General features: G+C 35.0%; 1 protein-coding gene across 38 annotated transcripts in view; it reads right to left on the bottom strand.

The window, feature by feature from the left end:
- Positions 1–14,745, bottom strand: part of LOC132696830 (microtubule-actin cross-linking factor 1) — a 290,827-nt gene that overhangs the window by 82,948 nt on the left and 193,134 nt on the right. For all 38 annotated transcript variants that reach the window (XM_060661956.1, XM_060661989.1, XM_060662074.1 and 35 more), the window contains 5 exons: positions 14,176–14,455; positions 7,070–7,257; positions 3,692–3,847; positions 3,437–3,582; positions 1,055–1,478 (listed from right to left, as the gene is read on the bottom strand). In XM_060661956.1, the coding sequence (XP_060517939.1) occupies positions 1,055–1,478; positions 3,437–3,582; positions 3,692–3,847; positions 7,070–7,257; positions 14,176–14,455 (1,194 nt within the window). The remainder of the gene's footprint in view (positions 1–1,054; positions 1,479–3,436; positions 3,583–3,691; positions 3,848–7,069; positions 7,258–14,175; positions 14,456–14,745) is intronic.

The raw sequence follows: 14,745 nt of genomic DNA, 5'->3' as shown, positions 1-14,745 counted from the left end.
AGGTTGCGTTCCATAAGATGACGATATGATTCGTCTTTAAGAATATCTCGCAACTTTTGCTGCACCGTGGCATTTTCTTTTACCTACAAACTAATGAACATCAGGAAAAGATCCAAGATATTCTTACAGACGGATCATATCGTCAACTTAAAAAAATATCCTACGTCATCTATCGAATGCCAACTTAAATCTGTCATCAAACTCCGTGAAAAAATTACAAAACTTGAACCGAGGTGGCTTTTACTTGATGAAAATCCATTTATCAAAATAAATAAGAACTAAAAATTCAGATTTTCACGAAATTATATATAATCACATGATAATTGTTTCACCGTGTCTTTATCAAATATTTTACAAATATATATATTTACAAACTACCTGCTACTATATATACCGAAAAATGACCATAAAACTTTAATTAATGTTGTGAGAATTTAAGTTCAATAAAGGAGAGGTATTTAAATCTAATTGATCGTTAAGCAATACATTTGAATGTCTCATTTTGTTAATCTCCATGACTTCCAATAAATTTAATTTTTTAATTTTGGGGCCTGTATGTAAAATATCGAAATGGTCGTCAAAAATGTGTTTTTCTCTGTTTAAGTGTGTAGCATAATTAGAATCTAGACTATTGTTTTTAAACGCCCTTTTATGTTCGTTAATGCGTTTCTTGAAGGATCTACCTGTTTGTCCAATATAAATTTTAATACAAGATCCGCAGACACCTGATTTTTGAGATTTTGGACATTTCGTTTTAATTTTTTTTTTCATTTTCCTATTGTGTTGTTAGTTTTGAAACCTATTTTTAAACCATATTTTCACAAATGTTTTGAAACTTTTTCACTGGGTTCTCCTACGTATGTAATTGTTTTAAATTGTTGGTGTTCTGTATTAGGCGTATTAAGAGGTCTATGTATAAAAGAATGAAATACAAAAAGGAAAGTATCCAGTTATATATTCTGAAATTTATAAAAATATGTATACAAGCAATGACTGAAGCAACGACAAAAAAGAACAATAAAAAAACATATCGTTAGAGTGATAAGTGACTCACCAGTTTGTTTTTGCACCACTCGATATGCTCCTGCAAGGATCTAAAGTGGGGATTGGTGTCTACGTTTCTGGTTTCTTGCACCGTTCGAATGTGTTTCGTCACGGTTCGTTCTTCCACGGGGAAGCTCATGTTCGCCAGCGGTCCGATGATCTTATTGTGCAACGTATGTCGCAGACGTACCCACTTCTCGTGCAGCTTGTCTACCCTTTTGTCCAGCTCGCCAGCCTGGGGGTATCGCCCGTTCCTCAAAGTGTTTACGTCCGATTTAAGGGACCTTATCGATTGTTCCGCGACGTTCAATTCGTTATCGATCTGATCGGCGACTTTTTTTGCCTCCAACGGATGAAGACGTTCGATTCGTCTCGACTCACTGTCTATCGTTCGTTCGATCGAGTCCAGGTGCGAGTCGGTTTGTTTTATTTCCCTGTGAACACGAACAGAATTTTTGAAAAATGTTTCAATCAATGGAGAAAGATGCGCGGAGCCAACATTAAAGTTACATTTTAAAGAATTATGACACCGAGAAAAGGCAAGACAAAGTTTTATTTCCAGGTGTTGCAATTTAGATATTCATCTATAGTATAATAGACATTTTTGCATTTTGCACTTGTTGCATAATATACTAATTTTCTGTAAAATACTTAATTACTTTTACTTTACCACGTCAGTTTTGTTTCTCACGGATCCGAGCCAATTCGGACATTTCCGGATTTTACCGCACGGGTTTGGGAGCGATCGGATGTTTTCGGAGATATTTCCCACGCTTTGAATTTTGACGTTTGTCAATTCTGACGGTCACGTCGGTGAATGTATTCGTGTTGTTTTTTCAAAAACGTACCCAAAAACTAATACACAGAAAAATGTTATGCAATTTAAATACTACGATTGTTTAATAAAAAAGTGACTTAAAAAGTTTACCGAACTTGTTGCATACTACACTTTTTCTACGGCCGTTAGTTTTTGGGTACATTTTCGTAAAACAACACAAACTTATTTACTGACATGACCGTCAGAATTGACAAACGTCAAAATTCAAAGCGTGAGAAATATCTCCGAAAACATCCGATTGCTCCTAAATCCGTGCGGTAAAATCCCGGAAATATCCGAAGTGGCTCGAATTCGTGGAAAACGAAACTGACGTGGTAAAGTGACGCTTTTTACAGACGGGAGTAGAAAAAATATGTAGAGGGAACGTTAATAAATTTAGTTTAGAAACAGTATGCATATGGCTCAAATAAAATAAGCCCCAGTATTTTCTTTTGTGTTATGAACACTTCAGCTCCCCTGACACAGTTACCACAACACACGATGACATATGGCACGTAGCCATAATTGTAAACCAATAAAAGTTGAACATCAACCTTATATCTCAAGTTTCTTAAATACCGCATCCATCTGATTAATCCACGTATATAAAAACTCCCAGATATTTCGCAACCCATGTTTGTTTAACCGTTTTATTACTTAATTTGTTTGTTTTCGATTCATTTAAAGTAAGTCTATTTTCATTGCAAAAAGTTATCATTTTATTTACCACAATGACTAGGAAATTCCTGCGTAATGTTATCAAAGGAAATTATGAATAAAAGCGGTCCCAGAATGCTCGGTCGAGATATCATTTTTTAAATGGGTTGTTTGTTCTTTACCGCACATCCCGCACTTATGGAATTTACCGAGCATTAAGCCTATACCTATCACACCGAGAGCTCTTCTCAATTCAAAAGAGAGAGACAAAGACTTCGAAAACGAGATAAAACAAATTTATATAATTATAGTTTCCTCTGTCGAATGGCCTTTTCGAAAACCAAATTGGTAATCACTTAAAAAAATGGAAATTTTTCGAAGATTTTTGAGAAAACCAGACATCAAATGCCTGTCTTCCTCCTTGTGAATTGGGACTTTTTATTGCATTAGGGAATCTAGCCTCTCTAAAAAACTTGATCAGAGATGCTTTTTACTAAAAAACAAAATAACCTTGAATATTTCGTGCTCGTTTGGTGTGTGTCGCCGCTACCAGTTTAACTAAATTTCAAAATTGAGGATATAGCTTAATTAATAAGTTTGAGATACGATCAAGTTATCAACAATGAACACACGTTAAAAATTATCAAACAAAAACATTTTTACTATCGTTTCAGTTGGTTATAAATTTTTATTGCCAAAACAAAAGAGCCATTTTCTACAAGGAAAAGTCTTGTGTGTTATAGAGCAAGATTTCATCCTAAACCATACTTGATGTCTGACTTTCAAGAGTTAAAATGTAATCAGATAAGATCAGAGAAGATAAGATTTAAATTTCATTGATATTATTTTCACGACCACATTTATTTTGTGTTGGCTATCTCTTTTTCACATGACACCGACTGTAAATCGGATACCCACCTGTGCACTTTTTCGGCTAACCTCTGCAACTTTTCTAACCTCTTAATTTCTTCGATTATATGTCTATCGCGGTCCTGGTAAGCGTTCATCAGACGTTGCCAATTTCGTTCGATGTTATCGATATGCAGTTCGGGTTCTACGTCAACCTATGGACAGATTATCACGAGTTCCGTGAAAAGGTGGCCTACCATCGGGGTAGTTTCGTTACATCTTAACTGTCATTATTGTTATTTTTGTTATTTAAATCTTACTGACCTCTCCGACACTCTTGAAGTATTTTTCAAGATCCCTGAATAGCTGCGCGCAGTATTGTTTGTCTCTCTGCCTGGGCGGGATCTCGTCGGTTCGGAATCTGGACGATTCCGCTGCTAATTTTTTCATTTCGATTAGAGTTGGCGGGAAGTTGCGATCCTGAGAATTAAGAAAAAAACACATTCAAAACTCTGTAGTAGATGTGGTGGGTATTTGGATAGCGATTAATTTTTTGACAGACGAAAAATCGTCGCTGGGCGGGGCAAGTTCGTCGCAACTAGCGCCAAGCAGTTTCCTATTTCAAACAGGCGCACCACTATGGAACTTTCGCAAAATCGATGTAATTATATTGTGCATACATCCCGTATAAAGCGTCGTCCACGTCTGGCTAAACTTCAAAGTTACGGCAAACTTTGGTAAATTCAAAAAAATTTACAAATAATAGAGATTCCCAATTATATTTTTTCAAATATCTGGCGCACCTTGTATGCTAGACGAAACTTGAAACTCTGTTCAAACTAAATTATACCGTGTTTTATAGTTTTTCATTTACGGCGAATAATTTAACCACGAAAACGGCAATTTTCAGGATCTCATCTCGAATAATCGACACACCCTGTACATAATCGAAAAAATGCCGGAACTGATCTCCCAGGTTTCCCTGTATATGAATTTTTTTACCTCTTTTCTGAAACCATGCAGTACACCGTAATAGTAAATGACGTCATACGGTCTCGATTGAGTGCGAGATATGGTGATTTTCATTTGGATTTTTTCAAATATCTCGAACAGTATATGTGATAGACGAAAACGGTAAATACAAAAATTGTACGGTTAATAATTCCCAAAAAGTACAATTTTCAAGGTCTTCTAGACTTTTGTCCATAACTGAAAAACCCTCTATAGAATCGAAAACGCTTAAAATAAAAGTCATGGCCCTATATCTCCCGCCTTTTATGCGTCTAAAATTTTGCCGATCGGTTAAACAGTTTTTGTTCTGAATTGGCTTTGAAATTCTTTAATTTTTTTATTACTAATAATGCATACCTAAACCCCATAATAGTTTTCCCAATATTTTAAATGTTTCTAAAAAAAAATACTAATTTTCTCACGATAGCGATAGATATTTTTCAAGGTAGATCACTCATGTATTTCACGTTGGCGTTACAGGACATTCACAATAAACGAATATATCTGGATCATTTTAAATTGAAAAATCTGGATTCTATTTTTAATTTTTTTTTTAATTGGATACACATGTCTGAAATACTCCCAGAAAACGAAATCTAGTGGTATTAAGTCACATGGTCGAAAGGGATATCCAATAAATCCACCTCTACCGATCTGTGAAATTTAATTTAATCGTTCAGAATCACGGTCTAGAAGTATTTTTTCTGCCTCATCCAGTATATAAATTATATAAATTAATTTGCAATACACATGATACATTTACAATGTCAATACGATTCTTCTTTAGTTTTTATGCTAAATAAAGTAAAGATAACTTTCGCAACCAATGAGATAATGAACTTTATTCTATCGTTGACTCGCCCTCTACAGGGTAACCCCATTTTGGACACTTTTACGGGGTATCATGGTTATTTTATGGTTTACGCGACACTGTGCTACTTTTTTGTGAAATTGAAGATTTCATTAAATTATCATCAACAGTTGGGAAGCTATCCAGCTCAGGAAGGTACACTTCAATGTTAGCTAGATCTTGGCCGCTATAACGCAATCAATTACTTAGGGGAACCTCTCAGTCATTATTTTGGTACTTCTCGAACAACTGAACCAGAGGTAAGTCATCGCCTGAATCAAACTCATCAGCAGTTTGAAATAGTGGTTGAAGTAACATCATTCCAACACTGTGCAAGTAACTTTATGGAGTCTAGGATAGTGACGTTGAAAGGTTCCTTATTTTCAAATGAGTGTATCAAACGATACAAAAAATATCGGCGGTAATATGTCTTAAGGCCCTGATCCATTGGCTGGACTACTGAGGTGCTATTTGGAGGCAAAGAAAAAAGAAGATTTTTGGATGAGCTGCACAACCAGAAGCAATATTTTTCTATTCTGACGTTTTAGTTTTTCATGGCAATGCTTTAAATAATTATAAAAAATTGCTGAAGTCAACCACGCTCGCTGGTTTGACTTATAGGTAGATTTTTCTTCACATTTTTCATGCATCTCGGTCGTTCATATTTACCAATAACAAAAAGTTTGCATTTTTCGCTTCCTCTCATATTTGCCCAAACCCAAACGGTGTACCTCATTCGACTGCTTCCCACCAAAGCAATTTTCTCCTCTAAATTTAAAGGTACGATCTGGAGTCATCTTGTAAAATAGCCCAGTCTTGTCACAATTCGTACAATACTGGGTCGCTTATCTTCTTCCCAGTACAGTATAACTTGTTCGTTAACATCTCCCGCTCCACCAGAGCTTTATCTACATCTAAATCTACAGGATTTTTTATTCTTTTAATCCTGTGCGATTTACAGTCACTTGCTTTCTTGATTTTTCGCGATTACTCCAAATCGTAGATATTGTTGTTTTTGTCGATTGCTTTTGTCTAGCAATTTCCGCCTTACCGATGCCACTCTCAATACTTCTGCTAATCTCTATCTTTTCTTCTGAAGACTTGCGCCGATCCGCCACTTTAACTATAAACTCAAACAATCGTAATGGTGCACCTTTCCATAAAACTATAGAGTGGAAACTGTCGGCTAGACACGCACGTTTCAGAGAAAACCTCGGAAATGATTACCGATAATCCGGTTATAGCGTACGCTCGTACTTTATAACCAGAACAATAGTGAGAATGTTGCACTGTATTACCGTAGTAGAACTTATAGATGCTACGTAATATCCGATTAAAAATCAAGAGTATTTTGGGCGGAAGTACGTTATAAACGCAATTTACTGTATATGTTTTCTTCATAACTACTAAGCGGTTGGAGGACGCCACTGGATTCAACGGAAAAAAGTCACATGAGAAAATTTTTTAAACTCTTCAATTACTTAGAAGACGACAGAGATTTCACCCTGTACCTCAAAAACCAACTTATTCTATTAAAGAATAACCCGGTACATATCATTCATCAACATCGGTAAGACGTAGTCAATACCTGACGCATAAGAAATCCTGAGGTGTACCTACAAGTAAAAATATTTTAACGCGTTTACAAAAAAAAATGGAATAACTGTAATGGAACGAACCTATCGTGTTTACACAGCGATAATTACACGTTAAGCGTTTGTATCATTGTTCCAACAAAAACAAACAATTTATAAATGAACTACGCTCCGGATGTATGGACTAACAGTCGATTTGTTAATTGTGTAGTAAGTAATCGAGAATTATGTAACGTGCGTCGCTACCTGCATGAGACTGTATTTCTCTCGAATCCACATATGCAGACTGGAAGCGATTTCTCGGTATTCTTGCACGCGTTGCTGGGCTACCGAGTCGTAGAGAGGGTGGATGGGTGGTGGTTCGGGGAATACCTCGTGCAACGACGAAATGTAAGTGATGAGCGACTTCTCATCGGGTTCGTGAGTGTCGACATCTGCAAACAAATAAGACACAAATTGCAAACTCCGCTTCAACGAAATTAACAGGTGGTTTTATTATACAAAACTGCAATGGAGTAGTTGATAATATAACCTGGACCGAGGCGAAATTTAACCATTTACAGTATGTCTGTCTCAATGTCAATGATAGAACATTAGGGACGGACTCTGAAAGGCTTTGATAATAATAATTAAAAAAAATGTTTATTTGTAACTGCTGAAATAGATGCGTAAATAGAGACAAATTTGTTTCAAATTTCAAACAATTTTTTTGATTTTATAGGTATGTCGTAAGGGATAAAAATGATTTAATCCAAAGAACTTCATATTTGAGGACACCGTCTTATAATAAAAATTAAAATATCACATTAATATCAATAAAGTATATTAAAAGTTAATTTGTAACATCGGATTTTGCATTCAGAATATGGACAAAAGTGGAAGCGCTTTAAAATAACTAGAACTTAAAAATCTATTAAAAGTTTCATTTGTAACATCGGATTTGGCATTCAGAGTGAAATATTATTAGGATCAACAAATTTTTCTAAAAAAACATTTCAAATTTAAGGTAAAAACATATATGTATGGTGTCAGCAAACTTGACCTGGTAAGAGTAATGTTGTACATAAAGTTATTATATACGAGGTTATCGCCAAAATTTTCCAGCCTAACATAGATGCAGCTGCGAAAAAAAAAATTGAAGTCTTGCGTCAAATAGTTTTTTATTGACAGCATTTTAAACAAGACGTGTCCGAAAAAATGTCGCAAATAACGCAAATTGAGTTTAGAGCAGTCATAAAGTTTTTGACAAAAGAAGGGTTAGCACCTAAAATTATTAAAGAAAGGCTGGATGGGGTGTACGGCCAAAGTTCTCCTTCGTATTCTGTAGTGAAAGAATGGGCAAAACGTTTTCGAATGGGGCAGGAGTCCCTTGAAGATGATTCATGAACTGTTCGACCAGTGTAGGTCATAACGGAAGTTACTGTTGCGATTGTGGAAGAGGTGGTATTGAGTGATCGACGTTTAAAGGTCAAGGAAATCTCAGAAATTACTAAACTTTCTGGTACAAGTTTTCGTCGAACCCCGCATGATCATTTAGGTAAGCATAAGGTTAGTGCAAGATGGGTTCCTAAAAACCTTTCGGCTACTCCAAAAACAACGCAGTGTCGAGTCTTTTTTGCAACTCTGTCGGTCGGAACCGAAGCCTGTGATAGAAACTATTGCGGCGGGAGTTGAAGCTATGGTTCTCTATTATGACCCTCTATCGAAAAAAGAATCAATGGAGTGGCGTCGTAAGGGTGAAGCTCCTCCAAGAAAATTCAGAGTCTGCCAGTCAACAAAAAAGGCGATGGCCACGATCTTTTGGGATTGTGAAGGAATTGTTTTGATAGATTTTAAAGAAACTAATACCACTGTCATTGGTAAATATTACGCGACATTATCACATAAATTGCGAGACTGCATTCGTGTAAAACGTCGAGGAAAACTGACCAGAGGCGTGCGTCTTTTGCGCGATAATGCACCTGTCCAACTGCTGGTGTTGCACAAGCTGCCATTTTAGAGTGTGGATTCCAACAAATAGATCATCCTCCCTATAGTCCAGATATGGTCCCCAGCGACTATTATTTGTTTGGATATTTGAAAAAGGACTTACGTGGACGGCGGTTTAACTACGAAGTTGAGTTAAAAGAGGCTGTTTTAGCTCATTTTGCAGACAAACCAAAAGAATATATTTTTTAAAGGGATTGAGTTGTTAATAAAGGGATGTAATAAGTGTATTGAAGTTAAGGGGGATTATATTGAAAAATAATAAAAAATTGTTACTCTACTTTGTTTCTTTCATATTCAGGCCAAGAAATTTTGGCGCTGCCCTTTTTAATTTAATTTAATCGAAAGCCCGTGAACTCAGCAACCAAATAATTTAGGAGAGCACATTTAACAAAACATTTTTGTCGGTATTATTATCGTATTAATATAATGGTCGTTAACTAAGGTTGGTGTTCTATCAAACTTTTACTATTAATAATTAATAATAATTATACAATTTAATCAAGACCGACTTCTAGTGTGGATCTCAACTCTTGACCTTGCACAGGCATAGCTCAATCAAAAATAGTGTTCACTTGGCTGATATAAATAACTGCAATTCGATAACAAATTATGCGACAAAAATAACGACAAAGTCGCAAAAACGACAACAAATTTCTAAAAATAGCAGCTCGGCAATTTTATTTCCTTTGAACGTCACGAGGAATCTGGATACCGTGACGGCTGATAAAACAATTAACGAGTTTTTAGCGAAATATATAATAAAACTGCGCAAGGTCAAAGTATCCATTATGTCTCGTCCGCACATTGACTACCGTACCGGTAACAATAGATTTTTTTCAATCCAAGAATGGACATACGTGTACGCCATATGCATAATACTCGACGTTTTGTTTTTTATAAATAAGCTTTGAGCGATGTGATAAAACAGTTAAATGGTAATCGAGGTAACAAGACTTGGCGAAGCGAAGAAACGATTATAATAAACATAAAACGCGTTAAAATGTTTACGATCAGGCAAATATCCAACGTAAATGAGTCTGGTTTACAATCTACCAACTGAGGGTAATTTTTTTTTTGATAAGCCCGGTATGTCTGCATGCATTTTTAGCAGAGAAAAATTGATGTTAAAAATTGGTGGTTGGTGGAGTTTCGCTTTAACGGTTGTTTTTTAAATTTTGATACAATAAACTTTACTTTTTAGATTTCGACGATGTCAAACGGCTAACCTTAATGCAAATATGTTTTGTTTATAAGTAAAATCCACAATCCCAATGTGCTAGTAAAAAATTAGAATGATTGTTTGAAGCAGAGGATAAAATTCAATAAATCTTAATTAATTTACGTGTTTTCTAAAACTTATTTTCTTACATTTACTAATTTCACTAATTTAGGTTACATATTGAAGTATAATTTTTTTAAACAGATTGTTTATTGATTTGTTTTATAATAGTCTTTTTCTACTCCCGTCTGTAAAATGTCTAATTACACACTGCGGGAAGCGTCACTTTATCACGTCACTTTCGTTTTCAACGGATCCGAGTCACTTCGGATATTTCCGGGATTTTACAGCACGCGTTTGGGAGCAATCGGATGTTTTCGGAGATATTTCCCACGCTTTGAATTTTGACGTTTGTCAGTTCTGACGGTCATGTCAGTGAAAGTATTTATGTTGTTTTGCGAAAATGTACTCAAAAAATAGCGGCCGACGCGTTAATTTTTAATCAAATTGTCCATTGACACTTTTTAATTAGGAAATTTCAAATTATTTGGAAACAAAGATCGGCCATTCGGTGATAAACTTTTTTCCCAAGACATTTGTAATTTCTTGAGTGACCTAAATTTTTGTTCGCCAGGCAAAAGTTTCATTTGCACGTTTTCTTCCCTTACATTTTTGCTGTGCTATATCTAGTACCTCATAATTTTATTTTTATGCTTCTAAGAGTCATCTTTCGTGATTTTAACTTTTTTTAAATTTTCTAAGAATGTTAAACCTATAAGTTTTTTAAAACAAACGCACAAATTCGGTAATTATATGCCAAATTTCTGGCAAATGGTGGCAATGGTTGCATGAAAAAACACATACACAAATAGATGTAGAAATTGCATCGTATCTTTAAAAGTAAAAAGGACAGAAAAATATTAATATTTTTTCATGTAATGGGACTAAGCAGACGAGGAATTCAAACTATTTGAATAGCGATCTCAGGAAGACGTACAAGCGAAATAATCCTTTCTAATCCACTTGGACTCGGACGATAACCACTATAAGTGCATTTTGTCCGTCGATGGGGTCAAAAACCTCTAAAAACGCCAATCTGCCGGTCGGCTCGTTAAGCTTGTTTTGATTAAATAAAAAATATTGCATGGCACTTTTAATAAACCGTTCGGTCAAAGCTTACAGTTAGTTAATCGGAGATATTCATATTAACGACATTGTTATGACCATGCAGAGAAGAGGTTTTTATTTTTAGTTCCTTTAGAATTGATTGGAGATTATAAGAATATTTTTTCTTTTCCGAATAGACAGGTGAAACTCCGCACGTCCGCCACTGATGTATTAAAAAAAAATGCGGTACTCTACAGCAAAATCAAAAATCATCAAAAATTGTTACCATTGTTTCAAATTGATCGGTGTTATCGTTTAGCCACAAATCGATTTTTTATTATAAATGTGATTTTTTTACCTAACAGGACTTAATGAAATTTGAAAAACTCACTGTCACAATCCGTTAAAAATTAGTTTCTATTAAAAGAGTTTATTAACCAACTGCTACTGCGATGGCCCATCAGGAATATTCAAATACTGAATATCGCGATGTGCAAGAGCAAATGGAAATGCAGATCAAGCACGACGGCTTTATATCGAGGCTTATCCCAAAGAATTTTCCATGTATTTTATTTATTTAGACTGATATTGCAAAATAGAACGGATTGTCTTAAGCAGAATCACAAATCTTCGAAAATTGTAACTCTTGTTTGAAGTCGATAAGTGTTCTAATTTACAGAAAGATGATCCTGGATATCTCGATATTTTTCAAAACAGTATGGTACAAATTGGCAAAGTGAAAAAATGGCATAAGTCAATGCAATAACATGTTTAATTTAAGTAACGTAAATACATTTAACATTTTCGAAAATATATATTTTTTTAATAATAATCGGGAATTAAATAAATAAAAAATAAATAAAACAGGAGTAACAATTTTTGAGGACTTGTGATTTTGCTTAAGGCGATCTCTTTTATTTTGTAACGATGGTGTTTACTAAATCAGGCCTATTTGTCCAATACTAGCTTATTGCACTGCGTTAAAAATAAATTAAAAAAAAATGAATTTTGACAAGCTGTAACTCGGAAAAAATTCGGATTTCGAATTTTTGTTACATTACTTACCAAAAATATTTGACCACGTTGAACCGTTCCTCCAAGTTTCCGAACTCAATATCCGAATAATAATAATAATAATAATAATATTTAGTTTCTCAAAGTCAACTACAAAATTGTATAGGAATGGTCAAAATACATAATAGGTGCAATATATATAGACATATAAAAAAAATACTCAAAAAAATTCGTTAAAACTATAAAATATTTCGGATAACAAAAATATTTTTAATCGTTTTTTAATAATAATAAATAATCAGGTGACCTCGGAAGTCGTCGACAGCCTACAGTAGGGAACATGCATCTTGTATCCTTAGAATGTATACGTCACCAACTAACTTAAAACTCGATAAGTTGTTAAAGACATACAATGACATTTCAAAAATCAATGGACTCGCCCATGTACTGGACAAATAAACCCCTACAAGATGTAAACTTGGAAATATGCTCAATACTCCTTAATATACGTTTTTGAGCCAAAAATACCTTATCGGCATTTACACAAATTGATCCCATAACGTAATCGGGACTCCGCCTTCGCATACTATAAATTAAGCAACTGTTGACATTTTGTTCATATGTTTACATGATGTAAGTGACGTATAAAACAAAGCAGTCTCAATTTTCTGACATATAAGTCTACATTATATATTATATATATTATATATGTTTTTAATATTAATAGAATACCTTATTCAGATTACAATGATATAACACACGTTATATTTTGGTCCACTCGTTTTCGAAAAATCGGCAAAAACAGAAAATTTGTATATAATTTCAAAGAGTACCGTGACCGACTACAACAACAATAATTATTTACAAATTAAAATAGAACAAAAACACTAAAAATTATAAGACACACTAAAACAAAAAATTCTTTCTTCTTCTACATACTGCTGCTTGTCTCTTACTGATTGATTGCCTCTGAAATACTTTGCCGAAGTTCCCACGACATTATTACAACGAGTTCTGTGCACGTGATTTTTGATGTGTACCGATAAGAAAAAATCCCTTAAAGTTAAGTCGGGGCTATCGGATGGCCAATCCATGTTATGCCGATCCCTATCCATCCCCTAGGATGTTCCATGTTAAGAAAATTTTTAACTTTAACACAACACTTCGGCCATACAATCAGCGCTGATATATTTAAGGGTAAAAGTTCTATATATTGTTCTATTTCGTTGCAAACAATGGTCTTCAGTTAACTTTTGATCTATAAATATCGGACCCAAAATATGCCAATGTGTCTATGATTATCTAAAGACCAATATCGCGAATTTTGTCTATTACAACCCCTTCTTGTAGTGAACCAAGCTCCGCCAGCCCTTACAAAAAATTATTATTCTTATGACTATTTAAAAAGTCCAAACAAAACTGCGTCTTCCTTTGACATTGTTCTGCACTTAGTTTTTGAGTTTAACGAAATTATATTTATATTATTTAAGAACTGAGTGGATTAATTTTTTTTTAGCATTTAATACGTTACCATTTTCTGCAAATTCCTTTGCCAGCCTTGGAAATATCTGTTTTGAAGAAGCTCGGCGGTCTGGATAAAGTCTAATATACTGACGCCGAGCTGCGGTTACACTTTTATTATTCAGAAAGTATACTTGAAGCAAATCACTCCTTTCACCTTTTTAACAATAATGACTCGGACAATAATTCAACCATCACTCGTCAAAAACGAGTGGACTACAATATTAAGTGTGTTACATAATTGTAAACGGAAGAAGATATTCTATTAAACACATATATAATATACAGGGTGTTCCGTTTAAAAATATATGATGTAGGCTTATGTCAGAAAATTGACAGTGTTTTGTTTTATACGTTACCTGGAAAAAAACTTGGATACTAACATTATATTTTGTTTTTTTGTTTACCTCGATATCTCTAAAAACAAAAAAGTTACAGCCAACGTTATCAAGATAAATTGAACGCAGGGTACAAAGGTATAAAGTAAGTTGGCGTGTCGTACCTTCGGGGTCCAAAAGCCTGGTAACGCCGTATTCCCTCTCGGCGATGAAGAACGCAGTTTCCATACGTTCCCTCGGCCTCTGGGACCGCACCCGTCCCCAATCGACAAGATCCGGTCGATTTCGGTGGATGATGGAGCTGAAAGCGAGGCCGTCGCGCCAAGACTTTGTAAAGTCCTGCACGTGAACGCCGGGATACTTGTGGGTGGTGCGTTTCGCCCAGCGCAGCAGGTAATCCTTGGCGGAAACGTTGGGTTCTTGTCCGACCACGATGTCGGATATCTGGAAATGAAGAACGTTCTTATCATATTGGCTCACCGGACCAGACATTGTCATCTTCAGCATTAATTTAACAGCGTCTCTTTAGATATCGAGGAATTCATGGACGTTCGGCTTTTTTTAAAAGGTTTCGGCAATTTTATTACCTTCTTCAGGGCAACTTAATAAATTTAAAATGATGGATGGACCACGATTTTGCCGTATACATTAACACGGAGAGTTTAAATGGCAAAAAAGTATCATCAAATATGCGTTTCCAAAGTTTTCGTTTTAGACGGAAGGTATCGAGAGCT

Source organism: Cylas formicarius, unplaced genomic scaffold (genome assembly GCF_029955315.1).
Source record: "Cylas formicarius isolate icCylForm1 unplaced genomic scaffold, icCylForm1.1 PGA_scaffold_10__41_contigs__length_53128322, whole genome shotgun sequence".
NCBI lineage: Eukaryota > Metazoa > Arthropoda > Insecta > Coleoptera > Brentidae > Cylas > Cylas formicarius.
Note: the sequence above shows the minus strand (reverse complement) of the source record. Positions and strands in the feature narration are given on the sequence as shown.